General features: G+C 37.4%; 1 protein-coding gene across 4 annotated transcripts in view; it reads left to right on the forward strand.

Annotated features, from left to right (window-relative positions):
* LOC127417170 (latent-transforming growth factor beta-binding protein 4-like) overlaps nt 1–26351 on the forward strand; it is a 101060-nt gene extending 74709 nt beyond the window's left edge. For all 4 annotated transcript variants that reach the window (XM_051656969.1, XM_051656970.1, XM_051656972.1 and 1 more), the window contains 21 exons: nt 77–196; nt 313–432; nt 2896–3015; nt 3183–3302; nt 3905–4024; nt 4109–4228; nt 7359–7484; nt 8016–8141; nt 8843–8965; nt 9211–9342; nt 9799–9924; nt 10092–10235; nt 13090–13341; nt 13691–13762; nt 13877–14005; nt 14360–14503; nt 18211–18363; nt 18698–18971; nt 19607–19854; nt 20668–20817; nt 25235–26351. In XM_051656969.1, coding sequence (XP_051512929.1) covers nt 77–196; nt 313–432; nt 2896–3015; nt 3183–3302; nt 3905–4024; nt 4109–4228; nt 7359–7484; nt 8016–8141; nt 8843–8965; nt 9211–9342; nt 9799–9924; nt 10092–10235; nt 13090–13341; nt 13691–13762; nt 13877–14005; nt 14360–14503; nt 18211–18363; nt 18698–18971; nt 19607–19854; nt 20668–20817; nt 25235–25371 — 3056 coding nt within the window. In that variant the 3' untranslated portion in view covers nt 25372–26351. The remainder of the gene's footprint in view (nt 1–76; nt 197–312; nt 433–2895; nt 3016–3182; nt 3303–3904; nt 4025–4108; nt 4229–7358; nt 7485–8015; nt 8142–8842; nt 8966–9210; nt 9343–9798; nt 9925–10091; nt 10236–13089; nt 13342–13690; nt 13763–13876; nt 14006–14359; nt 14504–18210; nt 18364–18697; nt 18972–19606; nt 19855–20667; nt 20818–25234) is intronic.
* Nucleotides 26352–26809: the final 458 nt, after the last annotated feature.

Raw genomic sequence — 26809 nt, forward strand, 5'->3', positions numbered from 1 at the left:
ATAAACCATCAGCAAGAGAAATTATGACCCTGAAATGCATAGAGTACATGATAGCAAGATGCATTTTTCCATTCAGATATTGATGAATGTCACCAGACATCTCCTCCTTGTTCAAACGGTCGATGTGAGAACACACCTGGCAGCTTTAGGTGTGAATGCAGAACTGGATACCGGCTGCAGGGTAACACCTGCACAGGTATTGAATTTCATACAAAACTAACTGTGATCTGTGTAATGAGAGTGTTTCTGTGTCTGGTCTGATTTTCAGGTATCTCATGTATATGTGTGTGTGTGTGTGGTCGCATGTTTCAGATGTGAACGAGTGTGAAGATCCATCCCAATGTATTGGTCAGGAGTGTGTGAACTCTCAGGGATCTTATAGGTGTGTTTCCTGCAGGCCTGGATTTACCATTAAAAATGGAGCATGCTCAGGTAACTACAAAACTGCTGTTCTGAAATTTAGAGAAAACAAAAAAAAAATGGACCATAAAATGTGTAATGTGATTTGTGTAACTTTTTCGATGTTAAAATACTTTCTCCTGTACCAGTTTAATGTCCAACTATTAGTAAGCCATATGTATGTCGATTTCCCCCAGAAGTGTAAACACTGGAGCTCGTTGCCACTTTCAACATTGTTCTGTTTGTTTCAGCAACACTGGCTATGTTTACATGCACTCATTTTCGTCAATCCGAATAAATTCAATCCGACTGCAGAATCTGAATGTATTGTTTATATGTCACCTAAACTTTGCAGCCTGATACAGATATTCGTTTACATGTGCATTACAAGTGTTCCGAACCAAATTTCTGCGCATGCGAAGAGCGTCAGACGTTGCGTTCTGAAGAAGTGGAGAAAGGCTGAGAAAGTGAGAATGGCACCAAAAACCGTAACTGGCGTTTTTGCTTTGTTGAGATATCTAAAAAAATATGCCAGAAAAGCTTTCTTCTTATGTTACTCACTCTACTCGGCAAACTAAGAATTAGAATACCCTCTATTACCCTGTCTGACTTTACATTGTATTTACCTCATGCCCATTCCTCCTCCAATCTAACCCAGGCATCTCTGGATGCGAGTACGAAGTAAGGTGGGTGAGAGTTTTCTTAAAGGAGTTTACAGACGTGGAATGGAAACAAAATAATAGGGACTTTAAGCAACAGCTGCGGACGGGACGCTACGCAAAAATCACTAAGCAATAATGACGGCGGAACGGGGCATTAAATCATTCAAAAAAAAAAGGTAGGCTATTTAAAATAGCAAGAGAAGGGATGCTTGCAGTGTTAAATTACTGTCAGAAGAAGAGTTTTACTCTTGTACGATATAAATAGCCTACATCTAAAACCTAGATATTATTATTAATAGGCTATCGATATTTTTGAGTTTTTTTATTCAAAGCTTATAACGGTGTGTAATTTAACATACGTTTTGAGGAGGATGTTTAGGCTGTTTACTGTGTTCACTTTGCATCATCTCTTGTAATACATATTCTAACATTTACTTTCCTAATCTGTCATGTACAATGGACTGTCACTATGGCAAAGAAGAAATGCTTTAGAAATCAAGGTTTCGATGTCAGGAAGTGAGTGAAGTCACGTAGCCTACACGCAGTGGAACACAGAATGTCGTATCCGCACTTTAGAATACGGTTGAGAAAGTAGTTGGATTCAAACATTTACATGGCTAATATTTTTCTTTTAATCTGATTATTTTAGGTCTATACCACCCTCTTCAACTGAATAGAAATTTCATTCAGATCCAGCTCAATTGGATTATTTTTGTGTTTACATAAAGGCTTTTCAATCCTATTGAGCTATCATTCGGATTATAAACGGATTATTTGGTTGCATGTAAACGTGGCTACTGACTCAACAATGGCGTGAGTTTGGGTTGGCACTACTTACTGTATTTGACTGACTAATGGCAGACAGATACAAAGTGACACTAGTTTTGCAGAAATTACATATTTATTGCTGCTACTGCTGCACAATTAGACATACACAAGACATGCTGCATTGAGTATGTAAGGCATGCTGTTGCAAAATTAGATGTACTTACTCTACACATGAAGCAGATATAGACAGTTGGTGCTGGGGAGGAGGAGGGTTTCAGTGACTGAAACTCTCGTAGTGTAGTGGAATCAGCCTGGCTATTTGCAAAACAAAACTGGGGCAATTTAAATGCTAGACAAAGTAGGAGTATGCTAGTTGATTGGCTTACAGGTTACATGTCAAAGCTTGTGCCATGTGGAGTTTCATGACTGAACTTATGGAAATATTCAGGGATCAGTACAAGTTAAGCCCAAATGACAGTATTTGTGGCATAATGTTGATTACCACAAAAAATAAAAATAAATAAATAAATAAAAAATACATTGACTCGTCCCTCTTTTTCTTTAAAAAAAGCTGAAACAGTGAGGTACTTACAATGGAAGTGAATGGAGGGTTTTCGGAGGGTTTAAATGCAGAAATGTGAAGCTTATCATTTTTTTAAAAGCACTAACATGAATTCTTTTGTTGAAACCTATTTGAGCTGCAAAGTTGTTTAAATCATAGTTTTTGCGGCAAACTACTAAATTACCGGGATTACAGGGTATACTGCGTTTCATCGTCATGACAACCAAGTAGTATATTTGAATACTACTTTACAGAGAAAAGGTTAGTAAGTGATTTTTATCACACCAAAATTATGTTAACACACAAATTGTTTGTCTTCTGGCTATAATTCTGAAACAGTGAGTATTTTAATAAATAATTGAATAGTATTTTATGGACTGGCCCCATTCACTTCCATTGTAAGTACCATGTAAAGCCTGCAACAACCTTTAGCTGGTTTTGTCTGTATTTTCCAGCATGGAAAACTTATTATGAATGTGTGTTGAACTCATTTTATTGTCTTAGATATCAATGAGTGTCGTCAGACTCCTGCACTGTGTGCTAATGGACACTGTGAGAATACCTTGGGTAGTTACAGCTGTGTGTGTTGGTCTGGATTCAAACTGGATGGAAACATCTGCAAAGGTATGTGCTGCATCACATAACCTGGTTTGTACTACATCAAACTTTCTCAACATTTCAATGCTCAACACAAAACTCAACATTTCAATGCTGTTGTTTAGATTTTGCCCTCAAAGGTAATTTGAAGATGTGACATTTATTAAATTACGATGGTTATTTCTCTGTTTTAGATGTGAACGAGTGTGAGAATGGACTTCAGTGCCCAGGAAAACTGTGCGTTAACTCGGTCGGTTCCTTCAAGTGTGTCTCCTGCCAGCCGGGCTTTGAGGTTCTTAACGGCTATTGTCAAGGTATCACTTCCTGTTCATCTACAAGGTTTTGAGTAGAAGAGTTTAGGTTTTCTATGTCTGTTAGAAGTGTGTCATTTTTGCTCTACTAGTGGCACCAAATGGAATTACAAAAATATATTATTTCCAAATGGGCTTCCCAAACCCTCCCCCCATCTTTCATTGGTTGGTCAAACAGAAAGTCCAGCCCCACTCTCACTATTGGTTGAGTTAATGTTACTATGTCGGTTTGCACGTAAAAATACAAATTGTAATGTTTTGAAGTGCCACAGAGCCACTGTTTATACTCTTCAACAATGTACAAATGAAGTACTTACAGTTGTCCCTGCGGTTGTCACATTAAATTAAGCCGTTTAATCTATCAGTTATCAGCATCTGCCAAATAAACCTTCCAAAAACTACAAACAGATTTGTCAGTTAATACTTAACAATGTGAATATTATGAAAAATAAGTGCATTTAATTTCAGCAATTGAGTAATTTTATGTCATTAAGTTGTATTATGTATACAGTATTGCATTATATAGGCCATCGGCCACCCAGCTCTCAAGATATCAGAATTGAAAACACATTAAAAATTTAAAACACATTTGTCTCACTTTTCAGACAAAGATGAATGTAGCCAAAATCCCACAATCTGCACTAATGGCCAATGCAAGAACACACCAGGCAGCTTTAGATGCGTGTGTGCTGCAGGCTTCCAGCTAGAGGATGGCACTTGCTCAGGTAAGAGAGCACACATTATTTTATGTCTTTCATCTTATTTAACTGCATTAACACAAGCTTTACATCTTTTTCTGTCTTTATTAGACATTGATGAATGTTTGGACCCACTGCAGTGTCCCGGTCAGCAGTGTGTGAATTCTCCGGGCTCGTACGAGTGTGTTCCCTGCAGGGATGGCCACAGCATGCAGAATGGACGCTGCACAGGTTAGATGAGCCTTGAATCACAAAACACAGACCGCAACCACAGGCATTTCAGACATCTGATTCAGCCCATAAAAACCACTGATTCACTTTTAATACTTTTTAAATAGTTCAAACGGATAGTTACGGTCCTTGATGCTGATTGGTCAATAGCCTTGCTTTATTCATGATAAAGCATAGGTATGACCTCTTCACCGAGCTTCTATTTGTAGCATTACGCAGCATCCATAGCTGGCTGTTATAATTGCTGTATAGCAACATTCTTTTTACTGTTTACTTTCAAGGACAAAGTTTTCTATCAGATGCATGGCTTTTAATGATTTGACTTAAAAAACAAATAATAATAATCTTTTGAAAAGAACATGTGCTTGATTTTTTTGTATTATGTGGTAAGTATTTAATAAAAGCACTAAGGCACTGGAGGCGGTGACATATTGTGAATATTTGCCGCTTTGCATTGTGCCTAACAATGCCCTTAAGCTGTGATTATAGTTACAATATAGCATGCCTCTCATACATGTACATTATTGCTTAATTAAATACTTTTTCATGCAACCTTAAATTGTTCAAAAGTGTTTAACTTTTATTGCAAAAAAGCATTTTCTTAATCAGTATTATTATCCTTAAAATAAGATAAATTTACTTGAAAGGCATAATTGCATGCAATATTTAGACTTGTTTCAGATTATTATTTTTTTTTTTTTTTTTCTTTTCATTTTTAGTCATTTTAACTGTTAACGACAAGTTTTTCAGGTTTGAAGCATAAATCTAACAACATTTAGAGAGGTTTATACTTAAAACAAGAATAAAATTTGCATTTGGGGTAATGGAGAAAGAAAGAAAAACATAAACCTAACGTAAAATAAATGTAATCCAAGATATATTGTCATATTTTGACAATTTTGTTAGTTGTTTTTGTTTGGTTGTTTTTTTTACTTTTTTTCAAGTAAAAGTATCTTGTTTTAAAGGGATAGTTCACCCAAAAATGAAGATTCTTTCATCATTTATTTACCTTCGTGATGTTCCAAACTTGTATGACTTTCTTTCTTCTGTGGAACACGAAGGAATTATTTCCTGTACAATGTCCAAGCTGCTATTTTCCATACAATGGCAGTTAATAGTGACCATGGCTGTCAAGCAAGATTTTCAAGCTCATTTTTTGTCTTTTACACACACAAAACTAGTATATGGGTTCAAAAGTCTCATAATATATTACATGTGTCATAAGGACTCATGCTTTAAGGAGCTTTTTTTTACCCAAGCTTGTCAGCCTCTGACTACCATCTGCTTTCATTTTACGGAAGAGAACAGCTCAGACATTCTGCCAAACATCTCCTTTTGTGTTCCACAGAAGAAATAATGTCAAATGGGTTTGGAACAACATGAGAGTGAGTAAATGATGACATAATTTTTATTTTAGGCTGAACTATCCTTTTAAGGATTTTTTGATTTTTTTTTTTTTTACCAGAGAACAAGACAAAAATACTGAATAAGTAAACGATTTTTGCGGTTTTCAAGTCTTGTTGAAGTTCTTTGAGTATAAACAGCTGCTTTGCTAGCTCTTCTTCAGACCCTCTTGCGACGGAATAAAGAATATACCGAAGAAAGTTGGCTTTGGCAAACGAAAAGCATCTAATGTGTGTCAGTGCAACAGAGCTTCATACCTCCAGGGATAGACTCTTTATCTCTCTATCTCTCCTCATCTCTCTCTCTTCCTCCCCCCCTCTATCAATAAATGAAGAGCGGAGTGTGAAGGGGGCATATGGCCTGCAGAAGGCAGGGCTCAAATCTCAGCCACATGTTTGAGCGCAATTATCTATTTCCATCTAAAGTTTCTGTTTGCATCATGCAGACAATGAGAGAGAGTGAGAAAGCAAATGAAAGGGGTCAGGGGGAGTGCAGAAGAGAAGACGACCCAAAACGTCTGTCTCAAAACCTTTCAAAGACAGCTGTAGTTATATAAACACTTATATGTAAGCTCTTGTTGCATATCTATTTTACAATCATGTTTAAATGATTGGAGGTGTAACAGAGATGGGTGTGATTTCTCAGGACACCTATTTCAGTGATAACAGTCTGATAGTATGGACAATTTATGTCTGCTATTCCCAAGCAAAAAGTGCAGTACCTATATGGGATTATATTTGTATGTAAATATGGTAGTTCACCTAAAAATGAAAATTTTCTCATCATTTACTCACCCTCATGCAAGATGTGAATGACTTTCTTTCTTCTGCTAAACACAAGCGAAGATTTTTTGAAGAATATCTCAGCTCTGTAGCTCAATACAAAGCAAGTCAACATGGTCCAAAACTTTAAAGATCCAAAAAGCACATAAAGGCAGCATAAAAGTAATCCATACAGCTCCAGTGGTTAAATCCATGTCTTCAGAAGTGATATGATAGGTGTGGGTGAGAAGCAGATCAATATTTAAGTCCTTTTTACTAAGAAATCATCCTCCCTGCCCAGTAGGTGGCGATATGTGTGAAGAATGTGAATCACCATAAATAAAAGAAGATCTCTCAGGATAGAAGAATGCTTAGGAGGAGTGATTTAAAGTAAAAAAAAAAAAAAAATGACATAAATATTTATCTGTTTCTCAATCACACCTATCATATCCCTTCTGAAGACATGGATTTAACCACTGGAGTCATATGGATTACTTTTATGCTGCCTTTGTGCTTTTTAAGCTTCAAAGTTTTGGACCCTGTTGACTTGCTATGTATGGACCTACAGAGCTGAGATATACTTCTAAAATCTTTATTTGTGTTTAGCAAAAGAAAGACAGACATGTTTTCAGTTTCCTAACATCATTGATTTCCAAAGTATCCAGTTATGGAGTGTTTTCGAAAGTCTGTTTAAATAAGTGGCGTAAACATAGCAAAATAATTAGCGTGCACATGGCCTGAAGCTAACATTCTGCCTAACATCTCCTTTTGTGTTCCACGGAAGAACGCAAGTCATACGTGTTTGAAACAACATGAGTGCGAGTCAATGATTACAGAATTTTCTTTTTTGGTTGAACTATCACTTTTAGATCACTTAATTCCCAGTGTTGAGCTTTCTACCTCTGTTGAACTGTGTTCTAATGGAAAGACATTGTCACAGTGCTTCTTGTTTCTTCTCTCTTCAGACATTGATGAATGTCTTAGCACTCAGATATGTGGGTCACAGAGTGTGTGTGTGAATACGGATGGCTCTTATCGCTGTGACTGCTTACCAGGATACCGGGCAGCCAGTGCCCGTGGCCTATGCCGAGGTCAGAGACAGTTAAAAAAATATATGTTTTAAAAATTATGTCAAAATAAACCCTGACACAGAGCAGAGGAGTCTTGTATCACATCGAGGGGCTTTATTTAGCAATAAAGACCAACTTAATTACTATACGTTATCTCACTTGTAACATAAGAAAAGTAAAAAAAAACATAAAAAAATAATTTAAGTTGAAATGATCCACTTAGCTTACTTTGACCAATCAGAATTGAGTATTCCAGAGCATTGTGTAACAAGACTCCATAATCCATGAGGTCTAATTAAGTGTACTCAGCATCTACAGTATGTAATAATAAACAGCATTTCTCAAATGTATTTGTATATGTACATGAGTTTCTCAAAACCATTAATTTATCACATTTTAATCGCTCCAGATTTAAACCTGCAACAAGCCTTATCAGGCTGCTTAGAGTATCATATAATGTGTTATTTTCATATTTGAATGCATGATCTGACTCTGAGTTTGCTTTTTAACAAATGTCTCCCAATTTACCATTCTGTCATCATTCTGGCTCAGACATTAACGAGTGTCTGGAAGGGGATTTCTGTTTTCCAAACGGCGAGTGTGTGAACACAGACGGCTCCTATATGTGTGTTTGCGCGCAAGGCTACAAGAGCAGCATTAACGGGACGTCCTGCCAAGGTATGACACTACACGTAATACATAGCCAACATCAGACTACATGGTTATGGTTTCTCTGAATCTCTCAGCAGTCATAAGGGAGTTGTTGCAAAAGATTTCTCAAATGTGAAGTGTTTTTTTCTTCTTGGATGAAATGATTCTATTCACAAAAGCACATTATTCAAAAATCTGAAGCCAACTTGGACATTTTTCTTTTCAATAAGTCACACACCCATTTAGATAAAATCAAGATGCACAATAATAATGAAAGTATTTTATGAATTTTATAAATTTTCCTTGTTTAAATGGTTTAAAGCCATGTGGTTAAAGGCATTCACCCAAAAATGAAAATTGTGCTATCATTTACACGCAGTCATGTTTTTGCAAACCCCTATGACTTTCTGTTTTCTGTCAAACACATAAGGAAACATTTCAAAGAATGTTCATGCTGCTCTTTTCCTTACGATGCAAGCATACAGTGACTATAGATTTGTGTGATGAACAGACCAAAATGTAAGTTGTTATTCACTGAAAAAATGTTACAAGAAATTAGTGTTTCGTGTTTCATGTTTTAGTGAATTCATGTCAATCTGCATCATACCTGACGATTTGAATCCTCCAGCATTACAGCAGACAGCACATTGTCAGGAATACCAATGTTTCACTGATGACTTGTGCTTGGGATGATGAGTCACTGATGACTTGTGCTTGTTTGTTGCCAGATGTTGATGAGTGCGCACGGGAAGGAGTTTGCCAGGATGGCCGCTGCGCCAACATGGAGGGTTCATTCCTGTGCCACTGCCAAACCGGCTTTACTACGAATCCAGAGAAAACAGCCTGTCTGGGTACAAACTTAAGAACATGCACTGTCAATCACAAATATGCAAAAAAAAGCATAATGAATCGGGTGCCAAATCAACGCAAGCAGCGAATGAACAAAATCAAAATGCATTTGCAGGTTCAGGGGCTCACTTAACATCTTTAAACAGCCAAGCCTATGGGTGGGACCCCCGTCCTTAAACATGAGTATGCACTGTGTGTATGTGCATGTGTGGGGTGGTACTCAATTCAAGCTCTTTTTTTTCTGCAGATGTGAATGAGTGTGAGGACTCAGGGGGGGCAGTGTGTGGATCCCAGCGCTGTGAGAACACCATTGGATCTTTCCACTGTGTGGCATCCTGTGAGCCTGGATACCACATCACTGCCACAGGAGAGTGTGTGGGTAAGCTTTTGAGCGCATAAATCAAGTACACAAAAGAAAGAACATACTTTAGCTGTGGCTTACCAAGAAGCAGCAGTGCTAAATTAAATTGAATTTGCTTGTAAATAATAATACGTGCAAAAAAATCTCACAATAAAATACAAAGACATTAAATATATCTAATTTAATGCCTTACAACACTACTGTATACAGACCCACCAAATACCTAAAATCAAAATCCTTCAGGAAATGGATATGTCTCGCAAAATATATCTATTTTACATCTGCATCTTTTTATTTAGTACTTTTAAGTAGGCATACAGGTTTTTCTTAAAATGATTATACCTGCACACAGGCAACCTTTGCTGTCTACCAGAAGGTAACAGCCCATACTTTGTACTTATATAGTGTGTAGATGCATACATGCTCTGAATAAATGTGCAGAATGAAAATGAATTCTCTCTCTCTCTTTATCAGACATCAACGAGTGTGCCAATGAGACAGTGTGTGGACCGCACACCTTCTGTCAGAATCTGATTGGCACATATCAGTGTATCTGTGACCAGGGCTACGAGTCCACAGGCGATGGGCAGGCATGTGTGGGTGAGCCACGCTAACACACACATGCACACTGTCAAGCTCTATCAATGTCTGCAGGACAGTTGCCCAACATGCAAAATGTATTCTTATAACATTTGTGGAGGTTTTTCTCTCTCTTCAATCGCTCTCTCTGTCTTTCTGTATGTCACTCTCGGCCTTGTTCTATGAAGACATAAACGAGTGTGAGAGGATGCAGGGTGTGTGTGGATCTGCGCGCTGCTGGAATGTAGAGGGATCTTTCATGTGCGAGTGTGAGAATGGGCAGGAGGAATTTGAGCCGCACTCTGGGCAGTGTGTGAACAGAGCGAGCTCAGGTAATTCACAGACAGACAATCACACACAATCACACAGACACAAGTCTGATCAGTTTCACTGCTGCCCTCTAGTGTTTGTATGGTCAGTTTGGAAGAATTCATTTTTGGAACTGAATAGGTGTAGTTTAAGGAATACAGTAGTTCACCCAAAAATGAAAATTCTCTATTTACGTACGACGTTCTTTCTTCTGTTGAACGCAAATGATGATTTTAGGAGGATATCTCAGCTCTGTAGGTCCAAACAATGCAAGTCAATGGGATCCAAACTTTGAAGCTCAAAAAAGCACATAAAGGCAAAAGTAATCCAGAAGACTCCAGTGGTTAAATCCATGTCTTGAGAAGTGTATGATGGCTTCTCATATTGATCAGTGGGTGAGAAACAGATCAATAGTCCTTTTTACGATAAATTCTCTTCCCTGCCCAGTAGGTGGCGATATGCACGAAGAATGCGAATCGCCAAAAGCAAAAGAAGAGCACTTAGAAGGGCTGTTTGAAAGTGGAGATATATGTATATAAAAAAAGTAATTGTTCTGTTTCTCACCCACACCTATCATAACGCTTCTGAAGACGTGGATTTAACCACTGGAGTCACATGCAGGGAGATGCATAGGGTCGTGGTCGCTATAATGTGTGGTTCTCGCTCTCGGTGGGGCGCGTGGTGAGTTGTGCATGGATGCCGAGGAGAACAGAGTGAAGCCTCTACACGTGCTACGTCTCCACGGTAACGCGCTCAACAAGCCACGTCATAAGATGTGCGGATTGACGGTCTCAGACGCGGAGGCAACTGAGATTCGTCCTCCGCCACCCGGATTGAGGCGAGTCACTATGCCACCACGAGGACTTAGAGCACATTGGGAATTAGGCATTCCAAATTGGGGAGAAAAGGTGAGAAAAAAAAAGTGCATTAATTAGTATTGACATTGCTTGAGCAGGCCCAAATGCATTAAAAACCTGCATTAGTTCATAGGGTGAACAATCAGATCGCAGAGCTAACATAAGTTCCTTAAAAAATTAAACTTTTCTTTCCTTTGTAGTAATTTAAACTTAAATGTGGTCTGTCCAATTACTACAATTGCTGCCCAGCTAAATCATAAAGTTATAATATATACAGTATATGATAAAGAATAATAAAGTGAGCCTAAACTGTTGCTGAACTGAATATATGAAGCAAGCAGTTTTCTGCAATTTACGGTGTATTAAATTATACATACATACATACAGTACTGTGCAAAAGTTTTAGGCACTTTGCATAGTGAAGATGTCTTCAAAAATAATGACATAAATAGTTTTCATTTATCACTTAATGTCATACAAAGTCCAGTAAACATAACAAAGCTAAATCAATATTCGGTGTGACCACCTTTGCCTTTAAAACAGCAAATCTCCTAGGTACACCTGGACTCAGTTTTTCTTGGTTGTTGGCAGATAGGATGTTCCAAGCTTCTTGGAGAATTCGCCACAGTTCTTCTATATGTTTAGGCTGTCTCAATTGCTTGTCTCTTTATGTAATCTCAGACTGACACGATGTTCAGTGGGGGGCTTTGTGTGGGCCATGACAGTTGCAGGGCTCCCTGTTCTTCTATTCTAATATTTTCTATTTGCAAAAGTAATGTTTGGGAGTCTAAAATGTATTTTTCCAATTGACACACTGAAGCTGAAGATATAAATAATCATCTTAAGACAAATGCTTTTGTGAAACATCTTATGTGCCTAAGACTTTTGTACAGTACTGTATATAAAGACAATGTCAACCCTATACAGTTTATAAAAGTGATAATAACACTTAAATAACCTTGGAATTTAACTGCATAATGTTAAATAACACCAGGTCTGCATATCAGGTATCACATTATTCTGTGCATATTGTATATGTTCAAATTTTGTGTTGAATACTGTTTATAGTACCACACTTTCACAAAAAAACAAGATGAGACAGAAAGAGAAAGAGTGGAGGGAGGCTGCTAAAGGGAGTTTTTCTTTGCAAAGCTGGATTCAAAACACCAGCAAGCAAGCAGGTGAATCATGTGATGAAATGATATAGCAAAAGATCCTGCACAGTGCACACTGTGTCTCCAGGAAATAATTGTTCCTCAAAATCATTTGCCATGGGAGGAAGTAATGTATAACTTTGTGTTTGCAAGTAAAGCATATTTTAAGTAAAACTAAAATTAATATTAGTTTACAGATAAAAAAAAACAAAAAAAAAAACATAGTTATGTACATTATCCTACATGAGTTGTGTATTTCGAATATTAATATATAGACAATACTACTACAATCACAAGGCGCCAGGTCAGAAAGTGAGTGAAAGTGTTTTGATCATCGGGAATCTGATATACTGGTGAGAGGATTTTAGTGACTTACTGTAAAAGGACATAGGCACTGGTTATATGGATTACTTTTATGCTGCCATTATGTGCTTTTTGGAGCTTCAAATTTTTGGACCATGTTGACTTGCATTGTGTGGACCTGCAGAGCTGAGATATTCTTCTAAAAATCTTCATTTATTGTATGTTTAGCAAAAGAAAGACAGTCATACACATCTGGAATGGCATGAGGTTAAGTAAATGATGAATTTTCATTTTTGGGTGAACTATTTCTTCAATGTGTCTTTAAGGTTTCAGACAACAGAAATCCAAGGATTTCAGACCCACATGTTTTTGCACCTTTGTGTTAATTAATGTTCTTTTTAGACTGTGGAGGAGGTTTTCATTTCTTTAATGTACAGCATGCTTATGTACCACATAAAAAAAAAAAAAAAAAATAGGATAGGTTTATGGAAATTTTGATTTTGTTACAGTTTTATTATGTGAGATTTTGTACTTCAGGGTTGATGTTCATGGCTTTATCGCAGGTCAACCGGTTCAGTCTGGTGGATCCTCATCTTCCTCCGGTGCCCATGGTTCCAGTGGGTCCTCTGGGTCAGGATCTGGCTCTTTGCCACAGTCTCGGCCTGGAGAACTGAGAGAGTGTTACTACGGCATCTCTCAGCCATACTCGTGCAAGATATTGAATCAGAACACCACTCTACAGGAATGCTGCTGTACTGTTGGACAAGGCTGGGGGCTCCTCTGCCAGTATGAAGTCTGCCCTGAGACCGGAACAGGTGAAAACAAACACACACACATGGGAACTTATATTGTTTTTAATTAAAGCTTAAGTACTATAGACTAACCCTAAACCTAAAAATGTGTGTGTGTGTGTGTATATATATATATATATATATATATATATATATATATTTTTTTTTTTTTGCATTTCTTTTTTTTTTTTTTTTGCATTTTTATAATAAAAAAAACAAAACAACATTATTTTGTCCCTAAACTATTGCTAAGACCGTACACACATAACAAGTGCTTATAGAGCTTTTGCTATTTTATTTTCTTGGCTGTTTTTGTGCCAAATGTGTGTGAGTTTCCCATCAGCTCATTTAATCAATAACTCTCTCCTTTTAGTGGAATTCCAATCATTGTGTCCCAATGGAAGGGGGTATGTTACCACAGAAACAGGAGCATTCAGCTACAAGGGTAAATCATTTGAATTGACAAATACACTGACTCTGTTTACGCTCACAAAAACATCCCATAAATCTCTTTCAGTGTTTGTTCTTTCTAATCTGAACGTGGTTGACTTCCAAACAGATGTGGATGAGTGTAAGCTGTTTGATCCGGAGGTGTGTAAGGGTGGAGTGTGTGTCAACAACATTCCTGGATATGCCTGTTACTGCCCCAGCGGATTCTACTACGACATAGAGCTGCTGGAGTGCATCGGTCCATCTTCAAAATATCATACAACTTATTATCATATACACTTCCAGTCAAAGCTCAAAAAGCTTTTACATTTAAAGGCTTATGTTGAAACACTTGAAGTTAGTTTTCTAGAAAAATATAAATGAAATTTGTGATATATAAAAACATTTAAAAAAAAAAGTTGATTGAAATGTTGATTTATAAATATCAATGAATACAGTATATTGATAAATAGTTCAATTTAATTACAATATTTCTATGTATTTTAATACTTATTAGAGTGTCATACCTTTAACTTTGACTTAATCGTTGACTTAATTGTTAACATTATTGGAATCTGTTGCATGTTTTTTTTCTCTCTCTCTCTTTTTGTAGATAATAATGAATGTGACAATGAGGATGTCTGTCCTGGTGGTACATGTGTTAACACACTGGGCACGTATTACTGCACGTGTGAGCCCCCTCTAGTGTTGGATGACACACAGCACAACTGCATCAACGCAAGTGGCCTCACTGAGGGTAAGAGATGCAGGAAAACACACAGGGGCCAAAATTGACTTTTTTCCATTCATGTCAATGGCAAGTAAATTGAGAAAATTTGAAACTGTATTTTGCATTATTTTTATTTAAAAAAAATAAAAGCTGTATAAATAATTCTTTATTCAAAGTAATGGCCAACATCATCCATTCACGGACTGCCATGTTAAAATAAAATTTTGAATTATAATGTAAGTTTTGATTACAACTGTCCCATGTCTGCCAAATATGTTGAGTGGTCCAAACATCATCTGCAGCCTGAAATTGAACTTTTGGTCAGATTTTAGGATTGAATGCACTTAGCTGCATAGAAAGCTATAGGATGTCCCCTTGCTCCCTTGCTAACTATTTAGTGAATGACTTCCAGTGTGTTGTCTGTCTGCACAGCTTTTGGATGAACCCACTGATTCTCAATGAAAATCCACAGTACATATAGGAATGCATTTACTAATATTGATGAATAGAAACGTATTGTACAGTAATAACAAAAAAATTAAATATTATATATATATATATATAAAAGTGAAGCAAAATGACCCATAGATGTGTTAATGTTGAAATTTATTCAAAATAACTAACATGTTTTTTTTTCATCTTTTAGGGAATAATGTCCCAAAGTCCACATATGTAGACATCATGTTTATCAGCGTGCTGAGGCGAGAATAATTTAGGAATTTTTTTAAGCGGCATATCAAATGAAAGTAGAGACGCTACTCTTTAAACCCAAACAGGTTTCAATGAAAAATTTAGAGTAGGGTTCGGCAACCTATGAAGCGCATACCAGCATTGGAGGGGTAATCAAGGGGTAAAGCAACGGCGAGAGAGGAGTAGACTATTTCATTTATATGAAATTCCGCACCTGCATTCCAATCTACATCATGATGTAATCCTTCCTCATGATCACGCAGCGTGTTTTCATGAACTGAATGGGTGGCTAAACAAAAAGTAAAAATGTGACGAGACCGCAGTATACCAACAGACTTGTGCAGCACGTGTAAGCCATTCTTGCATCACGAGCCGGCAGCGCTTCACTTTCGGTTAATCGCACGAGTAAACGCGCCCGCTTTTTGCTTCCGTGTTTCATTTGTTTATTTTTGCTTTCAGAACAACACGTGATGTAATAAGGAAAACGGCACTATTAATCCTTGAGATTTCCAACTCAGCATACAGGTATGCACCCTCCTTAAACTATGGTCACACTCAAAATTACATGAAACGATTAAAAGAGAAAACATAAACCCACATCATGGGATTAAAAAAAACCCACACTTGGCAAAATATAAATTATTCAAAATATAAAAAAAGTTTTAGGATTTTGCTGGTGCGATTCACCAAAAAAAGCTAAATAGTCGGCTTGTAATGCACGAATGGCTTGCACGTGCAGCGCGAGTCTCGTCACACTTTAATAGTGTTTAAGCTCCCATTCAGCTGATGAAAACACGCTGCGTGATCATGAGGAAGGATTACATCAAGATGTAGATTGGAATGCAGGTGTGAAAATCGTCATATAAAATAGCCTGCTTCTCTCTCGCTGTTGCTTGCGTGCTAGTGATTACCCCTCCGTGTGGTTTTGAAAAATGTACAACCCCAATTCCAAAAACGTTGGGACAATATGAAAAATTACTAACTAAAAATCACTAAAAATGAGTGATTTGTAAATTATGTTCACCCTTTGCTATAATGAAAGCTCTGCAGCTAAACATTATATGATGTGTTACCCTGTGAATTTCATATTTTATTTTTTATTTTTTTATGTACAGTAATTTCAAATCAGATGATTGCAACACGCTCCAAAAAAGTTGGGACTCGAGTGTTTACCACTGTGAAACATCACCATTTCTTCTAATAACACTTATTAAGCATTTGGGCACTGAAGACACAAGTTTAAGTTAAGAAAGTGGAATTTTCCCCCATTCATCCATTATGTAGGTCTTTAGCTGAACAATTGTACGGGGTCTTCATTGCCATATGGTGTGCTTCATAATGCACCATACATTCACAATTGGAGACAGGTCAGGACTGCAGGCAGGCCAATCTAGCACCCACACTCTCTGTTTACACAGCCATGAACTTGTAATCTTGGCAGTATGTGATTTGAAGTTGTCCTGCTGGACAATGCAGGGACGTCCCTGGAAAAGACGGTGCTGGATGGCAGTATATGTTGCTCCAAAATTTGTACATATCTGTCTGCATTCATGGTGTTCTCACAGTTGTGCAAGTTACCCATGCCATGGGCACTGACACACCCCTGGCCCATACAGACACTGGCTTTTGGTGTCAGCAGCGTCCATTGACCAGGAAAATAAAAAATGGCACTCCATGTCAAAAGGCTTGCCGACCCCTGACCTAGAGGTTTCTTACCAGAGGCACTTTTGTTGGCTCTGCACCCGTAGAAGTGCTTTACGTAAATCAACGCCATGCTGTTGTGTCACATGACTTGGTACTCCAGAAGTTTAACCCTCAAATGACAGTGTAGAGTATTGTGAAAAGTATTCAGTCAGTTTAAATTAATTTAAATTATGCGTTGCGTATAGCGAAGCCAAAATACAATGTCCACGCACGTGGACGCGGGGTCGCACAAAGTTAAACGGAAGTTCAACTGACAGTGAATTGAAAAACACACAAATTAGGCTTCTAATTTAAATGTTGGCCAATGTTAATATATTAATGCCTCAAAAGTGTATCGAAAAAATTATGTACCAATCAATAATCAATGCATCAATATTTACAGTATGACATTCCTAATCACTTATCAGTGAGGGTAAGATTATCATTCTTAGAATTCGACTAACCATGTAATGCCGTAGTTCTTAAGAAGGTTAACAGCCCATTGGCATGTGTGCACCAAAGCCAATTTTTACTTGCATTTGGACCATGAATACACACTTTCACATTCATGCTTTGACATATTAGTTTCCACTGCTGAAAAAAAACAAACAGCTAAAACCAGACTAAGCTGACTGGATGGTTTAGCTGGTCTCCCAGTCTAGTCAGGCTGGTCAGTTGGTTGGTTTTAGAGGGGTTTGGGGCATTGGGTCAGGTTAGAAACTAGCCAAGCACTAACTTGGCCAGGCTAGGAGACCAGCTTAACCAGAGATCTTTTATACTGAGATAACAACCTTTGTGTTTTTTTTTTTTTGTGGTGTGTGTGTTTTTTTAAGTCACCTTTTGTGGATATCATACAAATGAATGGGGAGAGCCGTAAACCGACACTGACAAAAGTATTTGTCTTGTCTTATAAAACAGCAGTTTTATTGTAGTAAACTCCTCAAATAGTTCACTCCAAAAGGATTATTTAGTGTAAAACATGTTGAAGATTAGCAGACAGGCAGTCACTTCATTGAGTGATGAGCTGTTACCTCACAAAAGCAGTTTATTCAGCACACTGAAGCATTTCCTCCATAGACATCCAGTAAAAAAAACTGCCTCTGGTCTCCTTGCCAGTGTACTGCCCATAGAATCTCTATGGGACAACCACGTTATGCATTTTGTTCCTAACCTTGTAGGCTTCTCTTTATTAGAAAGGCTCTTAAACCAGCTGTATTAGCCATCCAGTTTAGCCTTGTTTTTTTTTTTTGTTTGTTTTTTTTTCAGCAGGGTTATAGGACATTTTTGTTCCTAACAGTGTATTGTAGTTTACTGATGTGCTTGTCATCTTTGCTTTTTGTTTTGTTTTGTCTTTTTCTCAGATGAGAACTTAAATTTATGTTGGCGACATGTCACAGCTAGTCTGGTGTGTCAGAGTCCTTTATTAGGAGCTCAGTTGACTTTCACTGAGTGCTGTTGTTTGTATGGAGAGGCCTGGGGTTTAAAATGTGCCCTCTGCCCTCGCAGAGATGAAGGTACACACACCGATATACGCAGTTATTCTATCTGTTATTTTCCTCTGATCACTCCTCCCTGTTGGAAAATCCATCTTAAGTTTGTAGCTGTGGTACAGTATATGTACAGTACACAATGGCTTTTTTATAACTGGTCATTAGCTGGTAAAAGCTGGTAAAGCTCGATACACCATCTTGGACCAGCAACAAACCAAATACCAGCTGGTCATAGCAGTTTTAGGTGTGTGCTTAGACTATCTAGAAACACGCTACCATCTTAAGCTACTGTAGATTTTCCAGCAGGTTTTAACTCTGTCATGATGTCATTAATGTGTTAATGTTTACTCCTGATTAGAGGCCTATGAGGCTCTGTGTAATGAGCTGGGTCCTCCTCCTTACTCCCCTCGGTATTATGAGCGCTTCGGCCCTGGGCCTGGAAGAGGAGGATACCGCCCACCTTACGGCCCCCCTGAGTATCCCGAACCTCTGCCTGAACGCCCAGAGTACCTCCCTACTGACTACGATGACTACAGCCCTGTGGGGGCAGGTGGAAGGAGGTCTGGGCTGAGAGCCAGACCACCCACTTCATATGGACTCCCAGACTCCCCCTACAGACGGCCAGCCACAGGGTACACATTAATACAATAGCTTAATGGACTAATTCTTTATATCATTATTAAAGTTAGTTATGAGACAAAAAGGGCAGAAAATGAACACAGAGCGCTCTGTTCCTAAACCTAGTGAGCTCCCTTCCTGTGTCAGTTGTGTACTGCCCACATAGGCTGCTGTCTTCTAAGGCAATAGAATCTTTCAATGTGCTACATGGACAGCAACTCTTACAGCAACATGCCTTGTTCATGTGAAGTACCCAAGAGACACGACTCACAATTGTTTCCAATTTAATTTTACATTATTTAGTTACTTTAATAACTAATACCATTGCACATACAAATACTGTTTTGGGTAAAATAGTCTGTTAGTTTTGTTTATATCAAAAGACGTCAAAGCGCAGAGGAAAGCATTCAAAAAACAGTGTGGACTGACGCAAAACACATTCCGTGTGAACGGCACCTTAGAGCCTTTGTGCTAAGAATGTGCCTATGATATCTTAAAATGCTCTCTAGGTAGGCAGCTCACTAGGTTTTGAAATTCTGAGCCAATAAAATTTTGGTCAGAGTTGCACATTGGAACAATACTAATGACCTAGTCTGTGATCAGATTGTGAATAATCATACTAATCAGTGGAATGTGTTTCTACTGGAAGTCGTTATTATGAGGAGGATGATTACGAAACTGCCCCCGGTCCTCCCTTCGGTATGCCAGATCCTCGCAGTGAACGAGCATTTGAGGCACGACCCCTGCCAGCTCGCCCAGACGGACTCCCACTAAGCTTGGCCCCCCTCCCTGATAACTCCCCCTACAGCGAAGGCGAGGAGGAGGAGACATGGAGAGCCCCGTCACCATTCCCAATTTTTCCCGACAGACGAGAGGGTCCTCGAAGAGTCTATGAGCGTGAGTTCAAAGCTGGGTAACACACAATATTTAAGAGTTCACCCAAAAATGAAAATTCTCTCATCATTTACTTACCCTCATTCCATCCCAGATGTGTATGACTTTCTTTGATCTGCTGAACTCAAATGAAGGTTTTTAGAAGAATTTCTCAGCTCTTTTGGCCCATACAATGCAAGTGAATGTGTGCCAAATTTTGTTCCAAAAATCACACAAGTCAGCATAAAAGTAATCCACATGACTCCAGTGGTTAAATCCATGTCTTCTGAAGCAATATGATAGGTGTGTGTGAGAAACAGATCAATATTTAATTAATACATTTAATATTTTTTTACTATAAATTCTCCTCCCTGCACAGTCTCCACTTTACTTTCACTTTCACATTCTTCTTGTGTTTTTGGTGATTCACATTCTTCATGCACATTGCCCCCTACTGAGATATTTAATATTTAAATATTGATTTAAAAGCTACATAAATATTGATCTGTTTCTCACCCACACCTATTATATCACTCCTGAAGATATGGATTAAAACACTGGAGTCATATGGATTACTTTTATGCTGCCTTTATGTGCTTTTTGGAGCATCAAAATTGTGGTACCCATTCACTTGCATTGTATGGACCTACAGAGCTGAAATATTCTTCTAAAAATCATAATTTGTGTTCTGCAGAAGAAAGAAAGTCATACACATCTGGGATGGCATGAGGGTGAGTAAGTGATGAGAGAATGTTTATTTTTGGGTGAACTAGCCCTTTAAGTCTAGGCAATGAAAGCTTGATTGTGATAATGTCTATTGCATTTTGTGTGTTTCAGGGAGGTACGAACCGTATGGAAGTCTGAGTTCAGAAGAGTGTGGCATCCTACAGGGTTGTGAGAATGGCCGCTGTATCCGCGTCGAGGAAGGTTACACCTGTGACTGTTATGATGGTTATCAGCTTGACATCACCACTATGACTTGCATAGGTAAGATTTGGTTTTTGGTTTTGTTTTAATGTGCTGAATTGTCATAACATTTATGTGTACATTTGGATTTCCAAAGAATTTGCCACCACTAGGACTTAGAGCACATTGGGAATTGGGCATTCCAAACTGGGGAGAAAAATAAATAATTAAATTAAATAAATAAAGGTTAAAAGATGATTAAAATAATAATTAATAAAAGATCATTTTTTTATTTTAAAAATAAAAATATTAATTAATAAAATAGAGAAGTGCAGCAGAAATACAGAACACTGCAAATTATTATGTATTTCCTTAATCAAACGTTTTTCTTGTTTTTCGATAAAAATATCTGAACATTCTTAAAACAAGAAAAATTACTTGGAAAGAAAAATTGCGAAAGATATTAAGATTAGTTTTAAGAGAATACATCTTGAATGAATAATTAATTATTTAATTAATTGTCAATTAATTATTTTCCGTACCCCTTTGCCATGTTTTCTTCTTTCAAGCATTAAAAGTACACCAGAGTAGGTTATTTTTGCAGCTGTTGTTATTAAGTCATATACTCGGATCACGGGACAATACCCGCATTCCTGTATGAAGTATGCACAGAATATATTCATACTACTCACCTGCATACCTAAAGAACATCCTTTTTTTCCTGGCCGAGAAGTGTGTTCTTCACCAAATGCAGTAAATACTCTGATATGGGGTAGAATTGTTTCTAATTAACATACAAATGGAAAGAGATTCACAAATAAAAAATGGTTCACAAATAAATTGAGTGAGAAATGAAAGTGAGGCTGTCAGTCCCCATCATTATTCCTGACATCTCCTTTTGAGTTCCTCCCACAACATTTGTTTGGGTTTGGAACAACATGAATATGAGTATAAATTATGACTCATCTCTTTTGACAAAATATTTTTTGTCATTTAGTAGACAAATCTTTTATTGAGTTATCAAATACCTTGAGGTTAGTAGGCTTTAAAGAGTGTCTGTTTGGTTTTTGTTTTACACTTTAAAGCAAGTCTGTTGGCTAAAAGGCATGATTTGTTTGCTTACAAATTACAGGTTGTCATGCATGTAACTACAAAAAAACATAAAATTTGAGAACATTTTACACACAAACACTGGAATTGAACATTACAGCTGGATTACATAAAAAACAAAATCTTGATTTTGTTGTACATGAACATTTTTATTGCCACGTCATGGTGTTGTATCAGTTGTCTGGGACAGATTCTCCTAGTCAGGGTAAGAGCATTCTGCACATATAATAGTAAGAGCATTCTGCACATAAAAATAATAGTTACACGTTAAAAACAAGTCCATTACTGTATAGAAAAAAACATGTTACACAAACAAGATTGGGCCATGGAGCTTTGTGATGTCTTACCACCAGTAGCACAAAAGTCCCACAACTGTTTCCATCTTTTTGTGATGTAGACTGGAACAGAGAGCACCAGTTCTCCAGTATCCTCACAACTCTTTTATTATTATTATTAGTATTATTATTGTTGTTGTTGTTCTCCTTTGTCACAAAGCCCATATACTTCCTGAGTAAATAAGTGAAACACACATTGTTTTACAGGGTTAACATAATTATTTCTTGTAACTAACATTGGACTGGTCTGCCATAATAATAAGTGCTAAAAATATAAATCCTTTGAAATATTACTTCAATGATCATGCAGTTCATGCAAAAAAAACTGTCTTTTATTTAAGGATAGTGATCATATGAAGCCATTTATTATCACATAGTTGTTTGGCTCCTTTTTAATTCATAATGATAACAGAAATCACCCAAATTACCCTGATCAAAAGTTTACATACCCTTGAATGTTTGGCTTTGTTACAGCCACACAAGGTGACACACACAGGTTTAAATGGCAATTAAAGGTTAATTTCCCACACCTGTGGCTTGCAATTAGTGTCTGTGTATAAATAGTCAATGAGTTTGTTAGCTCTCACGTGGATGCACTGAGCAGGCTAGATACTGAGCCATGGGGAGCAGAAAAGAACTGTCAAAAGACCTGCGTAACAAGGTAATGGAACTTTATAAAGATGGAAAAGGATATAAAAAGATATCCAAAGCCTTGAAAATGCCAGTCAGTACTGTTCAATCACTTATTAAGAAGTGGAAAATTCTGGGATCTCTTGATACCAAGCCAAGGTCAGGTAGACCAAGAAAGATTTCAGCCACAACTGCCAGAAGAATTGTTCAGGATACAAAGAAAAACCCACAGGTAACCTCAGGAGAAATACAGGCTGCTCTGGAAAAAGACGGTGTGGTTGTTTCAAGGAGCACAATACTTGTTGACCCCTCTCCAAACATAGCGCTTATGGTTGTGACCATAAACCTCTATTTTGGTCACGTCACTCCAAATTACAGTGTGCCAGAAGCTGTGAGGTGTGTCAAGGTGTTGTCGGGCATAATGTAACCGGGCTTTTTTGTGGCATTGGCTTCTTTCTGGCAACTCGACCATGCAGCTCATTTTTGTTCAAGTATCGTTGTATTGTGCTCCTGCATGCTCAGTCATATTTTCAAATTCAATGCCAAAATTTCACAATTTCTGCCAGGGTATGTAAACCTTTGAGCACAACTGTGTGTGTGTGTGTGTGTGTATATATATATATATATATATATATATATATATATATATATATATATATATATATTAACATAATGTGAAACCAAATTATTGGCATAGCAGATCTTGTACACTGTGTAATATAGGGTATTAATTTATGGTTTGTGCTCGTAAAATCATCTAATATGATTCATGTTTTATAAAGGCACTATCTGTACTACTGATCTTTTGTAGTGTCTAGTAGTGTGTCTGTTTGGATCTGCCATGTAACATTAAGAGTAAAGGTTTTGATGACTCATACATACATTTTCCATTATGTAGCTAGGAGTTTCAGTCAATAAACTTGGATAAAATTAAAATAGCATACTCATACAGTCAGCCAGGTTAGCTATATAGGTAATGATCAGAACACTCTACAAATGGGCAGTTTTTAGCTGTCGACATTTAACAAGACACAACACATGTTTATAACTGAGAGAAATTGATACGAACCTGAAGTCACAGTATTCCTCTGATGTCGTCCATTTCTTTAAAAGTTTGCGGCCTTGGAGTATATCTGTAAGTGCTTGATTCCATGCTCATGAGAGCACTGTGACTCTGGTCCTTCCCTGATTGTAAAACGAAGCGTGATTGGTTGAAGATAGAACGTGCTACAATTGGTCCGAATAAAGTAACCGTTATCTGATTGGCTTGAGTAGATGATGGGTGGAGTCCAACTAGTTGTGGATTGCTCGCAGCTCTCGCACAAGAAATGTTTCAGAATTCACAAATGTGAGCTGCCATCCACAAATGCACAGCAAGCGATCCACAAATAAATGTGCGCGATTCACAAATGAATGGTGGACAGAGTTGTCTGTGAGTTAAAAAATATTTTTGTAAATAAAAAACAATTATTTGTGAATTCACTTTATTTTTGTGAAACTCCTAACATATATTTGTAAATCTCATTCTTTTTATTTGTGAACCATTATTTTATTTGTGAATCTCTTTCCATTTGCATGTTAATTAGAAACTATTCTACACCCATACTCTGACAGTATGCAATTTCACTGAGCAGACCGATCTCACAGTAAAATCGAAAACAGTACATTGGCTTTTCTATAGCTAAAATGAGTCTGTGCTCTCTGAAATGTGAAACACTGCCACCAGTGGCCAAAGCAGTAACTGTTATTTGGCATATGGGTATGTTTGAGCTCCATTTTCCGGGAGTAATGTCCTCAGAGGGGCGCTAAAAATGAGTTGTGAGTTGTTTTCAGCTGTGTACAGGGTGTAATATGTTGAAGAGCAATGCATATTTTATAATATGTACCACCCAACCCAAATGCCAAACCTAAATCTAACCATCAGTGCAGTTAAAATGTAATGTTAGAGGGAAAAATGCAACCTCAGAAACGCAGTCGTCATTTATTACGCAAACATGATTACTTTCTAGTTTCAACACTAGATTCGAACCCAGGTCTTCCACACTGCTGCCGTAACGCTCTACCAGTCAAACCATAGGTGAAGGTTTTTACATTTGAGCTGATGCAAAAATGTCTGATAGGAGATGGCCATTGTCCTCACGAGCTCTTAAAATAGGGCCAACTGTTTTTCTCTCTCCCACCCCCTTCCTCTTTATTAGCACATTTGTCTTCTTTTTTTCCCCTTTCTTAGCCAGTCAACAATATTGAAATATACTTAGCTTAAGTGTTCTTTTATTTTTTTAGTAGTGCAGCCAATATTGACTGCTGTTCACCGAAGGGAGAAGTTACTGTGTTCAGTGCTGTATGCTGCACTGCCACTAGGGGGTGCTGATGCAGCTTTAACATTATAATGGATGCTTCCATTTGTTGTTGTTTCCCTGTAGATGCGGATGAGTGTGAGGAGGAAGACACACTAGACTGTATTAATGGTAGGTGTGTGAACACAGAAGGCTCGTACAGGTGTGTGTGTCTCAGGGGGTTCATCATGTCCCGAAGACCCAACCACTGCATTCCTGCTTGATTACACACAGACTGTCATGGAATTCACACTGACATCAATGCGTATAAAGCTGGACTGTGAACCTTCTGTCAGACAATGCTAGTTTGTTTGTTTTTTCACATCAGGTCAATAGTATTATAATATTACTTTTTCCCTCTTTCTTCGTCCACATTGCTGTAAATTGTTTATTTTATTACTTTATTTACAACATTTGAGTGTATATCAAAAAGTCTAGTAGTGCAGATTTACACGAAACACACAGGAAAGACTCGGGAGCTCAATACTTTTGTACTCAATAGAAGTTATATGTTAAATGTAAATGACCTGACTTTGAATGAATATCTTGATGTTTGTTGGACTCAGAATGTTTACCATTAGGATCCATGCAACCAAATAAACCAAAAGCTCTTAAAAAATCTATAATGTTTACTCAAATTTCATATTTATATACCCATATCAATGAAGGCAATTCCATGTATACTATATATTAATGTATTTACATGAATACTTTTTTTTTTTCCTGTGTTACTTTAATGTCTGAGAAAAGAAAATCTCCCCATGTTACTAATTGTTATTGTAAGATATGTTTTTGTTTGTTTTATGTTTTCTGCCTTCTGTTAAAGTCACCATGAATATATGTCTATATTAATATTAAATGCACTGTATTTTTGGGGGGGCATACTGCAGTTTTGTGAGTTTTTACACAACTACTATTGTACGTTTTTTTTTTTTAAGATGTCTCAGATGTTTGTTACATATTTTTATGTATGTTTTAAGTTTTTTAAATCTTTTTTGTTAAAACCATTTGAAAATATATTTGCACACATTTCATTGGATTGCAGTGTTTGTGCTTTTAAAACAATGTATTTGTTAATAAGCTTCCTGAAAACTAAATCAGTCCTGTAATTTGAAGATAATTTCATTTTAATTTCTAGCTTAATGAAGATAATTCTTTCTTGTTCAAGAATGGGCTTTAAATTTAGCCGACTTTATAATTGAAATCCTGTTTGTTGTCATTCTTAGGCAGTGTCTCTACACCTCCTCACGTGCTTTGTTTGAGAAGGTTTGTAACCAGCTTATCTCTCTGCGTGGCCCTAATGTGCCTAGTGTTTATATGAATTCAGCTCAAAGTCCTTTTATAGGCCAATCCGCCCACATCACAGAGCCAAGCTGATTAAAAGGGTTCACTTCGCTCCTAATGTACTTCTGTGGATTGCACTGACCAGCGGAATATCAGCTTTCACTTCTTTGTGGCTCATGTTACCACCCAACAAAACTTAGTGGAGAATTTAAGTTTTCCCCACAAACCCCCTCTGATGGTGTTTTGCTGTGTACACTTTATACACTGACTGCTCTGAGCTGGCATGAGTGCAGATTACTCACACAAACGCATACGACCAAATGCAAGGTTTTAATTGGCTGCCAAATGTTTATGGTGGAATTTTAGATCAAAGTTCTT

The sequence above is a fragment of the Myxocyprinus asiaticus genome, chromosome 26, assembly GCF_019703515.2.
Source record: "Myxocyprinus asiaticus isolate MX2 ecotype Aquarium Trade chromosome 26, UBuf_Myxa_2, whole genome shotgun sequence".
Classification (NCBI taxonomy): Eukaryota; Metazoa; Chordata; class Actinopteri; order Cypriniformes; family Catostomidae; genus Myxocyprinus; species Myxocyprinus asiaticus.